This window comes from Poecilia formosa, unplaced genomic scaffold, assembly GCF_000485575.1.
Source record: "Poecilia formosa unplaced genomic scaffold, Poecilia_formosa-5.1.2 Scaffold0, whole genome shotgun sequence".
NCBI classification, from domain to species: domain Eukaryota; kingdom Metazoa; phylum Chordata; class Actinopteri; order Cyprinodontiformes; family Poeciliidae; genus Poecilia; species Poecilia formosa.
The window spans coordinates 7,299,456-7,311,485 of NW_006799939.1; the positions used below are offsets into that span (position 1 = coordinate 7,299,456).

The 12,030-nt window shown below is 39.1% G+C and overlaps 1 protein-coding gene across 33 annotated transcripts in view; it reads left to right on the forward strand.

The window, feature by feature from the left end:
• Window positions 1–12,030, forward strand: part of rims2a (regulating synaptic membrane exocytosis 2a) — a 169,805-nt gene that overhangs the window by 129,660 nt on the left and 28,115 nt on the right. For 22 of the 33 annotated variants that reach the window (XM_016661050.1, XM_016661135.1, XM_016661447.1 and 19 more), the window contains 3 exons: window positions 1,500–1,532; window positions 5,139–5,239; window positions 8,932–9,098. The exons of 5 other annotated variants lie outside the window; for them this stretch is intronic. In XM_016661050.1, the coding sequence (XP_016516536.1) occupies window positions 1,500–1,532; window positions 5,139–5,239; window positions 8,932–9,098 (301 nt within the window). Of the gene's footprint in view, window positions 1–1,499; window positions 1,533–5,138; window positions 5,240–8,931; window positions 9,099–9,590; window positions 9,886–12,030 lie in introns of those variants that run through there. 6 more of the 33 variants (XM_016661167.1, XM_016661958.1, XM_016662034.1 and 3 more) reach the window with 2 other exon arrangements.

Consider the following 12,030-nt stretch of genomic DNA (forward strand, 5'->3'; position numbering starts at 1 on the left):
TAAGGTTTAGGCTGTAGAAATGAATGGAAGTCAATGCAAAGACCCCACAAAGATAGCAACACAAACATGTGTGTGTGTTTCTTAAACAGACTCGTTTTTATCTCATGTTTCTTGGTCAGCAACACAACATCGTTTTTGTTCTTGCTCTCATTCCACTCTTAATTTGATGATGCTGGTCGTCACAAAGGGATGAAAGCTAATGAGTCACCTGTCTCTGATTGCCTTTTTCTTCATGCTCCACTTCGTTAAAAAGGCATTAATCGGGTGTTAAAGAATCAAAATGCTAATTTTGTTGGAAGGTGGTTTGAAAAATGAGTTGTGATGTGAGAGCTGCCTCAGATGAGGAATGAAGGTTGCGCAGTAAAGGGGTCAGAATGACTCTGAGGGGAAGCGGTCACACATGTGCAGTGGTGGTAGCTAATGTGCTAACGTCCTGCGTGCTAACAGGTTCCTGTTTTCAGAGTCCTGACTGCTGCTAGTGAACTGGAGGGTTTGGTTCAGTTTGTAGAGCTAAAAAGTCGGTTCTAGCAGGCTGCAAAGTTATTAATAACATAAAGGGGAAGAAAAATATGATTATGAATTCCGCATAAATATATCAGACAGAGTGAAATGCCTTGGAGCAGGAACTTACTGCTGTTGCGTAACATAATTTCTGAAACAAACCGGTTGACTTCTGCATGCGTCTGCTTGTCAATGTGTTTACATCTTAACACATACTCCTGCCTTCTACTTTGCTACAAGGTGACATTTTGCCAATTTCACCTTCTTTTCCTTTTTCTTTCTGGTGAGACACCAGCTGAAGCAGTTGGCTGTTTTTTCTTTTCGTGCGCTCGCTGCTCAGTGTCTTTAGTTCCTGCTGTGTTTTTTTTTTTATTTTCTGTTACTTTTTCAGGCTGTTTCTGCCCACAAGAAGCGACATCCACTTCTTCCTTTACTCCTTCTCCTCTCTCTCTCTCTCTGTTTTTCTCTGTCCAGTTTTTGTCTGGTTTGATCCATTAACATCTCTTTCCTGTTTCAGCTCTTTTTCCCCCCCCAGATTTCCTTCCCCTCTTCAGTTTCTAATGACTAAACTCTCGGCCTCTGTCTTAGCCTCTCCCAGTCTTGCACCTTCTTGCTCTGTTTCAACTTCCCACAACGCCCATGGTGGAGTTTGTGTGTTGTTGGAGAATGTGATGATTTTTGTTTGTGTCCTCTGTGTTTGCTGTTTTGTCAATGTTGTGTTGTATTGTTGTTGTGTTGTGCCCTCCCCCTCCTCCACCACCAAATCCCGTCTTCCTCCCTGACCCTCCTCCACTTCCCTCTCATTCTAACCCTTCAAACCTGACACATTCAATGATGGCATCACCCACCCCTCTACAAACACACACACACACACACACACTCACGCACACTGTCCTCCTCCAACTTGGCACCCCTCCCTTTTTTACCCTTTGTGCATCCTCTTACATCCATGTTCCTCTCCTCTGTCTGTGTCTGTCCATTTTGTGATGTAAACCCAGAAGACACGGACTCACCAAGTTGGACGAACTCAGGTCTGTCCCTTCTTCTTCTCCTGCTTCCTTTTCCTTTCCTGCCCGCCCGCCCACGCACCCCTACTCTCCTCCCCAGACCGCCACCTGCCTCCCCTCATCCAAGCCGTCTACTCTGTCCGCACTTTGCTTGACTCCATTCTCTTGCACTCTTTTAGTTGTCCTGTAGATGGCGCTTTCAGCTTCTGTCGTGTCTGTAACTTTATTTTCTGGGCTCAATGATAGCAAGAGTTTCTAGTGCTGTTTCATTGCAGCAGACACTAGCTGTGTTTCCATTACATATGTGCGCAAATCCTTGTCGATATTCTGCTGATGTCGAAAAAACACAATTTCAAAATTGCGATTTTTCCTTTAAATAAGAAATTAAATTAAAATCACATGTGAATAAGCTTGCTCAGGCGATGAGTTATTAGCAGTCATGTCAGCGACAGATTTGAACGGTTACATGAGATATATTTATAATTCATCCATCATTTATCAGCCATCAGAGGAGATGTCTGCATCTTGTTCAGGCGTTGGAGCAACAAGCCCCTTATATTTTGGAGCGGCTACGTATGCAGCATTTTGGAGAAATTGTAGTGGCCAATTTTACGGAAAAGCTATAGATTCAACACTACTTTTTATGAGTTGTTGAGCTGTGAGAGCTCTGGTGGAGCCACATTGTCCAAACCCCCCTTCCCTCCCAAAACCATCATCCTCCAACTACTTCCTGTCATCTTCTTTGTCATCTTCTCCGGTAGTAACATCTGGCTGTTAACTCATGTGAAATTTGCAAAATACATCTATTTTGATATGGTTGAAAAACTGCCTTATACTAGCGCAAAAAACATTTTAGCAAAAAAAAAAAAACGATTTTTTTTTTTAATATTGGTGTGTTTCCAATAAGGTTATTTAATTCCATCATTTCAGTTTATGCAGTTCTGGAGTTAATGGAAATGCAGCTATTGTTACAAGACCCTGTCCTACCCAGAAACAAAGTTGAGAAGCTCCTCCTTAGTTATTTGTAGATCTTTTTTTTATTTATTTATTCCAGGCATGTTTGTCAGATTAATTAGTAAGATGTTAAAATCTGGAGAAAATCTAGAAAGTTTGGGGAAATTATCTAAAAGCTTCCTGTTCTCTTTCACAATTAGGTGGTAGCTTGATGATGGCATTTAAAAACCTTTAAGCTGCTTCAATTTTTGTTGTTTGTTTTGACGTTGGTCTCAGATTTCTCATGTGAATCATTTGTTCACACATGAGAATCTTTTTACATCTTACAAAGAACTATGAATGCAAAGATAATCCGTCAGAAATACATTTCATCAGAAAACCAACATTGTAAAAGCAGTTTTAATGTTTAGCCAACATGACACAGTTTACTGTATCTAACATTACAATGGAATGCCACGTATACAAAAGATATTCTCTAAAGAAAGATTTCCAAGTTTTTGTTTGACAAAAATTATTTTAGTTGATTCTGTCAAGTTGGAAAACACAAAACAGAACTCAAATAGTTTTATCTAGTCTTCACAGCATGAAGGCTAGAAAAAGAAACCAGAAAAAAAAATCTAAATCATAAATTATCTATACTGGATAGTAGGTTTGAGCTTAAAAATTGACAATATACAATGGGGTAGACACATGATCAATATGTAATACAAGCAATAGAAATTTCAATAAGTTCACTGAGCTCAGATTCAGCATTCTGAATATTTTTAGTTGCTTAACCTCTCTAAGCTAAACAAGATTTTTGCCATCTACTAACTCACTCGCTCTGTGGTTACCTAGCAACCACTTGTTCATCAACTTAGTTGCTTAAAAATATGAAAATAACGGCGTGGAGTGAAAGGAGAAAATGAGTACAACAGCTCAAGAGGAAACTGGATAAAACAGGAAAAGTCACATCGTCAGTTTGGTAGTATTTGGAATATTTAAAAGAAAACAAATAATAAACAATTATCAATACTGACTGATACAAAACCAATATATTGTAGTCAGATTGCTCAGCCCTACGTGGAACTCAAGTGACATCCATCGCTGTAAACTAGGGACAAAATTATTTTAAGTTGAGTTCATTAGTGTATTCGTGTTAAGTACAGTTAGCGCACCTAGCATCACTACAACAGCACTTCCTGTCTGTCCTGTAGGGAACGTAGATCCTCGCCTTCACATTAAAGAGTCCAGAAAACATGCAAACATTTTCTGATTTAACACACTCGTGCTGCGCTCCATTCAGCCTTCCTGTTACCTGCTGAACGTCCTATTCTCTTTCAGACAGTATCAGTCTGAAAATACAAAAGACGTGTTGAAACGTTTACACCCACATGTCCGTCCACGGTTCCATTTAGGTTCCAGTTTAGAGTGACCAATCATCCTTATGGCCGTCTGCTTTGATGTGGGAGATAGTCCCACACGCAAAGGTTGTGGGTCCAATTCCAGTCTGAACACACAATCCTTCTTGCTCCAAAGCAACAGTTCTAAACATATGAAAAACAGCTTTTTTTGGAGTAGGTTCTTCACACCTCTGTGCTAACTTTGATCCTTCTTCCCTCAATAACAACCTTGACATCAAGTGTTGTTAGTGCTAGGGTGTGGTGTGTTCACTGACCATAAAACTATTGTTTTTGGGATTTTTTTTTTTTTGCTGTTGTTTTTATATCCAACCAGTCAGCTACAGTCATAATCATCATCTGGTTTTATTTCTCTACATCTATCAGCTGATAAAAGCTAAAAACCTGTCTTGTGGGTTGTGAAAAATGATAATAAGCACATCCTTCTAAACGTGACAGAGAATTAAATTATCAGAGAGATGAGTTCCCTTTGATTTAAACCTCAATCTCAACGTATCTGTTCTGCTTTTTATCTTTCTGTCGGTGTGTCTGTGTCTGAATGTTCAGCCTCATTGCTCATGTGCATGGCACAGTGTGTGTGTGTTTGCATTCATTGGATCACGCCATCGGATGATGCAGCTGCAGAGAGGAAGGCTGCAGTGGGTAGGTGGAGGTGTAGCTGCTGCAGAAAGAATGCATCTGTTTTCGATCCAGGAATATTTTGGGACTGAACAACTGATGATGATGTTCTAGTGGAAAGTTTTGTATTGACGTTTGGAGTTTGTGGGAGGTTTTTTTTTTTCTGTGAACATATTCTGCTTAAAAGAGATTTGACCATAAAACCACAAGCAGCAGTATAAATAGGCACTTTGAAACAAACGTCAGTTTAAAGATATTTCTGGGATAAACCAAATGAGACATTTTTTATGTGTTTGTCAATTTACTCCTGCCATATAGAGAGTTGTTGTTTTTTTTTTTTGTCAAAATAGGAGCAAATATGCAAAATCTTGTGCAAATGGTTTAAGTTGGAGATTTGCAAATACACAGGAATTAACTAGCAATATTTTGTGAGATACTTTAGCATTTTAATATTTTAGTTTGAATATGCTGCAGCTCAGGTGGAACAGGTTGAATGTGTGTGTGAATCCAGTCAACCATTAAGCTTCTCTCCATTTTGACCCGTCTCATCATGGCTCACCAGAAGCTTGTCTCTCTCCACGGCAGAATGACCTTTCACCCGACCCCTCGCCCCTTCAGCGCAACTTCCTGTCTGACCAGGATGTGTCTCTGTGCACAGGTATGGACATGGAGGAGAAGACCAGGCAGATGAAACTGAAGTTGAACATGTACAAACAGGGAGCCAGCTCCGACTCCAGACTGGAACAAGACTACCACAAGGTACAGACACAGCCAGACGCTGGACTCCAGGAAACATGCTCTTTGTGTCTGCTTCTCATTCAGTCCAACGGCCACACAGTGGCGAGCAGTGGAAGCTGTCGAGCATGACGCTAACCCACTTAGCTACATTCAAACATGCTCATTGTTTGCTCCATGTCTTAATAGAACATTTTTGTTTTAGACACAAAAATCTTTTAGTTCCTGTTGATTTTTTTTCACATATCTTGAATAAGTTGAATAATAAATATTATTAACCCTTTGAACTTTCTAAAAATATTTTTTCACATTACAGCCACAAACTTCAAAGTATTTTATACAAATTTTCATTGATTAAACACAATATGATACTTTGCATGATCACACAAAGGAGTGCATAAATACATATACATACATATACAGCTCTGTAAAAAATGAAGAGCCCACTGCACTGAACCCTTTTGAAAACAACCTGGTTATTCCACCAAATATTGACTTCTGAACTCTTCCTGAGTTAAAATGTTTGCATTTTTATTTCTAAATGAATATGAATTTGTTTTCTTCGCATTATTTGAGGTCTGAAAGCACTGCATCTGTTTTGTTACTTTGACAATTTCTTATTTTCTGCAAATAAATACAAACATTTTTGCCTGAAATTTCCCAGACATGTTGTCAGGAGTTCGTAGAATAAAAGAACAATGTTCATTTTACCTCTAAGAAGTAAAATCAGAGAAACTGATCATTTAAAGTGATCTCTTCATTTTTTCTTATGATGTCCATAGTTAACTCACAGTTATTGGCACATTTTTTTAGCAGGAGGGAAGGTAAAAAAATGTTTGGATCTACAAAGCTTGTTGAGACATATCTAAATAATATTCGTATGGGTAGGCCACACTTTTTAGGTTTTTATTTGTGAGTTTTTTTAAGTAATTCTTTTTCTTCCTTTGTGTTGTTCTGTCATATAAAATCCCAATAAAATTAGTTGAATATTCCGGTTGCAATATGGCAAATTGTAAAGACTTTCAAACATTATTATTAATTTCATATGGTACATGAACAGATTCTTCATTTGACTAACTTAGAGCAATGTGCTAAATACACACTCCTTCATCGCTCTGCGTGTGTTTGACTGAAAACAAACAAAAACCCTCTGATGTTTAACACATCAGTTTGGAATCAGGGATGGAAAAATAAAAGTTTACACAACCAGAGCTTCCTCTTATCATTTTTGGGAACGCGACACCAGCTGTTTCCATAATCAGATGTTTGCCTTTCTGCTCTGGAAAAGGCTCTGAAGACTTTTAGAGAACTTGGCCTGCTGTCTCACTGCGGCCAAGACAAAGACTCTGGCTCTGCTCTCCTTTTAAGTCGGTGCTATGAAAACTACTGAACTGAGAGAAGCCACATGCTAACGCAAGTCTATAAAAAGCCAATTCGGGTGCAAGTCGTTCTTGTCTGTTGCGTATTTGCTTTCCTAGAGTTCCCATTGACAGAACAGCGTTCTGTCTGCTAGTAAGCTGAACTCTATTGGGCAAGTGCTCTGAACAGAGCAGTTACTGTAACACTCAGCTCAGCCACCCTTACAGTAAACAGACCCTGAACAATATAAACACGGCTCGATTCAAACCGGCTGCGTGTCATTCCAGACCGGCTTCCAAGCAAGCCGTGGCGTAATCAAAGTATTCTCTATCAGCCAGTTAATGGCTGCTGGTTTTGATTTACTATTTTATTGGATAGAAAATAAACAGTAATACCATGAACCCTGCGTAAATGTCATTAGGAGGAATTGAACAAAAATAAATATTTCATGTAATCCAAAACATTCTGTCGCTCTAGGATACCATGAATTAGTAATTTTTTTTTTTTTTTTTTTTTTTTTTTTTGTCTCATTAGTTTAGATTCTGCTTATTCAGATTGTGGAAAAAGTCAAATCTGCACTTTTTCAAAAATCTGCCTCTGACTTAGTCTTTGAAAAGGTTTCTTCAACCTTGCTGCCATCTATTTATAGCTCACACAGAACGCTGAGCTGAACGTCTGCAGCTGGGAGCGAGAGGCGCAGTGCTTATGGTGCAGAGGTAGAAGTGTAAATAAGTATGTTCTAAACTTTCAAATTGCAAGGCTGCTACACTTTTCAGTGTTCTCCCTGGAGCACAAACTTTGTATTTTCTTTCTATTTCTAATGACAATAAAAACAAACAGGCTGCAGATTCACACAGTCAATTGATGACAAAAGGACAAAACAACACACTGAAATCAACCCGTAAATCAATAAATCATGAAATAAATACTCATGTATGCAATACTTTCAACAAAACAGAAAATATTATTTTTCCATTATTGTCCGTTGTTTTTTCTTTACTTTTTTTTTTTTTTAGCAGTTTCCCTTTTCGAAATGCAAGAAAAAATAGAAATACTTTTGTGACTTTCTTCAAAGTTGGAAGTTTACAGTTGCTATATTTCAGGTGATGATGACGATGTTGTGGCTTCATGAGCTTGTGATGGGTCCATTCACATATGTTTGAGTTAAATGGAGGCACGTCTCACACATGCCGTACTTCTGCCGTGTGTGATCGACTGGATGGCAACGAAGAACTCAGTAAAAATCAGCCAGAATATCAAGGGACAGACATGCGTCAAGCCAGTTTCCACCTTCATACTCCAGAACAAAACCAAAAGATCTTGTGAAGACGCCGTGTGAACAGAGCGAAGCTCATCATCTGTATTAGAATCGGCTCCTACCTGGTCAAGAGCCACTCAGAGAGGAAGAAGTCAGTACTCCAAAAGCCAGATTCCTGATTGTAAATGCTCTTCAGGACAAAGACCCTGAGCTTTGGGGAGATTCATGATGTGATGAAGCTAAAATGGAAACATGTGCATGCAATGATTATTTTTATGTTTGGGGAAAGAAAGAGGCGATAGCACCATCCCCATCCCAACAGCTAACAGCAGAGCTGTGTGTGTGTGTGTGTGTGTGTTTTTTTTTGGTGATTACATCGCGATCAAATGAACATTATGAAAAATATTGAAGTGACATTTCAATACGTAAAGCTTGGGCACAGATGTGAATAATTCACTGCTTTTATCAGGAGAGATGAACCAAACTACTGCAAGGAGTTTGTGGAAACTGAATAACTTGGGCAAAAATTCAACAAAACACAGAATAAATGTATGTAAACTTCTGATTTTGAAGAAAGTTTTTTAAAATTCTCTATAACTATTGAAACGTTTGGCAAAGAGAAACAGTTTTGGTGATTCTACCTGACCTGAAACATGAAACATTTAGTGATTCAGTTAGTATAAATGACTGGTTTACACTGCAAAGCATATTTGCATTCATTGTACATGTTTATTTATTAAAGGTGTGCTGAATCGTACTGAGTTTATGTTATCTCTCAGCATTAGCAGTCAGTAGGGGGAGCTAACAGCTGTAGACAAGCTGATTGGTGTAGCTGACAAATTAAATGTTAAGTTTTGTTTGAGCTACGGTTTGAAATGACTCCATGATTGACTGTAAATATGAAATAACTAAATATTTACCTAAATGACTCTGTTTTAACATGTAACGGATTCATTGTTTGCGTGTTAAATTACTGGCACGTTCCAATCATAATTTTTCTTCTTCTTTTTTTTTTGTTGCTAATGCTAGTTTGCAAATATTTGCCAAATGCCTTGCTTTAATGAAATACCTTCTATGATCTGTTGTCCTTTGTGTGCAGCGCTCAGGCAGAGACCCGCGGGGCTCCGACAACTTGTCAGCCAAGTCATCGGACAGCGATGTGAGCGACGTGTCCGCTGTGTCGAGAACCAGCAGCGCCTCTCGGTTCAGCAGCACCAGCTACATGTCTGTCCAATCAGAACGGCCGCAGGGAAACCGCAAGATCCGGTAAGTTCACGCCCACGTTAGCGAGACTACTGCCCTACTTTTATACCTTTGTAAAGTTATTAGTCAGGAATGAGAATGTTTTTTCATTTTTATTTTTTTTTTTTCTGTTGAACCTATTTGAACCCAAAAAGAGAAATTGACTCATTTATACAGCGTTTTTTCAAAGCTCTCTGTTTTTAGGACACAAAAACCAAACTTCTTAAACTTTGCTTAGTTATGCTGTGGCGCAGTCTGTGACCCAAAAGTGTTACGAAATGACACCAAATCTTTTGATCTCGTCTCAAGTCCGACTGAAACCAAATTCATTTGCATGGTGTTTTGTTCTAAGCTTGCTCTTTTGTTTTTCTTTTTTTTTTCTTCAATCATTTTTGCTTTCTTCACTGCACTGCATCTCTGGATCTCTGGTTGTCGTTATGTTGTTCATGCTATCTTTGATTTTTTTTTCTGCTTTGCATGTGTTGCTGTTGTCTTCGCATCTGTCTCCGTTTTCAGCCCGTTGCAAGCGAGAAGGCATTCATGGGAAGTGGATGAGCAGTTAGGAGAGGTGCAGGAGGAAGATGAGGCTGGAGACAGGGGAAGGGAGGCTGGTAAGGGTGAGAGCACAGAGTCAGGCAGTAAGATAGACAGAGACCAGGAGCTTCAGGAGGATTTGATGGATAAAGAAGAGGACTTGCACCAAAGGAGTGCCTCAGACACTAACCTCAGGTAATACATGTGCAGTGGCCTAGTTAAAGGTAGCTACTAACTTCAGTAAGCACCTGCAACCCCTCTGGCCTACTAACGTCTCCATGTTCCTGTAACTGTACAGTGCTGCTCTCCACCCTCTATCAAGTGGAGCATTTCCACTTGATAGAATGTGTGGCAAAGAAAAGAAGAAACAAATTACCTTCCTGAAATCGTTGTTTTAGCAAGAGTATAAGTTATATGGGGTGCATTCACACCAGTCCTGTTTAGTTCGCTTTAATCAGACTCCAGTTTGTTTGATTGGAAGGTCAGGCTGGTCTGGTCAGGTGTGAAACCACAATCAAACTCTGATGTGGACCTAAAAATCTAGGTCTCAGTTCGGTTGAAGCGAACTTCGGTGCGGTTCAAGCCGAGTGGACCGGAGACTGCTCCGAAAGCAGGAAGCTTTTACCCAGAATGCGCACTGCATTCTGGGTAAATACAACCAAAACAAGTCAGTTCTTTACCAGCTATGTTTTTTGGCACCTCTAGTATGAATGTGGTTATGCAAATAAATATCAACTAAATGGATTAATTGTTGCTGCAGCATGATCTCACAAAAAAACAACAATTTAAACATATTATAAGAATAATTGTTTGAAACAAACACTGAACTTCTCTCGTATTAGCTGTACACTGTGGTTAAATTGGAAATAATGGATTACTAATATGTTTCTTAATACTCAGACAATTAAATGTTAAATATCCAATCAGTAAAGAATAAATCATAAATTAAAAAAATGTTGTTTTCCTTGTAAAAAACAAAAATTGTTTGTTTCTCCCCGCTGTGTAAATGTACTTAATGGTTGGATTTTTGTGTCTTTTCTTTAATTTTTTTTACCTGAGATTATGAACCTAAACACTGTTAACACATCTTTACTAGGAGTCCCAATAACTGTGTCCATCACAGTTATTGAGAGGACAATTTATTATCTAAGTGTCAGGTGATGAGTTTATGGAGAATGGAGAGCAGATGGTAACATAGCAACCAGAGATAGGATCTGTGTCACTGAAAACAATCACGGTAAATAACAGAAAAGACCCAGATAAAGAAAAAGCTAAATCTAGAAACAAAAAACACCTATGAGACAAAAACAGCAAAGCTACTGATCCTTTAATTACTTTAACTATGAAAAGCTTCTCAGCTCTTGTTCTTGAAACTAGTTATTTATTTATTTATTTATTTATTTTTTATAGTACCTCATATAGTTCACACTTGCTAGGCAACATGTCAACGGCCTCAAATTATAATTCTAATTTTTGGTGGAAAAACGTGACAGACTTATTGCACTTTCACCTGGAACACGTGCAGAACCGAACAAAGCTATCGCTTTCATTTCAAACTGGCGCATAGAGATTAGGTTGTAAGATGCTGAAATTAAATGTAAATTGGCACCGTTTTAGTGCAGCCACGAGAGAAAGAGAGACAGGGAGAGAGAGAGAGAGACAGGGAGAGAGAGAGAGAGACAGAGAGAGAGAGAGAGACAGGGAGAGAGAGACGGAGAGAGAGGCGATGTCTTCGGTGTGAACGCAATTGTGAAAAGTATGTCAGGAGGAAACAGATTCCGAATCCCAGAGCAGGAGAAAAGCTTAGCTTGTGCCGCTAATAAGACGCTTCGCCATCAAATTAAATTCACAGCAGGATCCAGGTTACTGCCTCACTCTCCGATATTAGAGCTGCCCCCTTGGTAGGCAGAGAAATCACACTGGGATTAATGCCATGTGCGGTTAACGTTACAGCAGGGCGTACAGTCGCTTCCATGAGGAAAACTCATTCTTAGAGCAAACCTGAAAGCATCTGGAGATGTGTAGATTGTTTCTGGATGTTATTTATTTATTTATTTTTTTTTTTAGCGCTTCAGCAGGAGGATTTAGTTTGCAGATTGAAGCAAAGAATATGAAGACTTGCAGACTTTGCTTTGCTGTTCGTGCTGCTCTGTGTTTCAATGTTGCATCCATGTGTTGTCTGTCAGGTCGCATTCATCACTTGATGTTTGTCTCTCTGCACCTTTTCAGCTCAGACTCACTTGACACGCCATGAATGGTTTATATTAAAATGTTGCAAGTTACCGAATGGATTCACTTTCAGAGAAGAAACTGGTTCTGATTTTGACCTGATGACTCGTCCCACTTTGTGGTCGGTTGTTATGTGACAGCTGCAGTGTGCCTACAGTGCCTGGCCAAAGTACTCCTTCCCGTTAGACCTTTT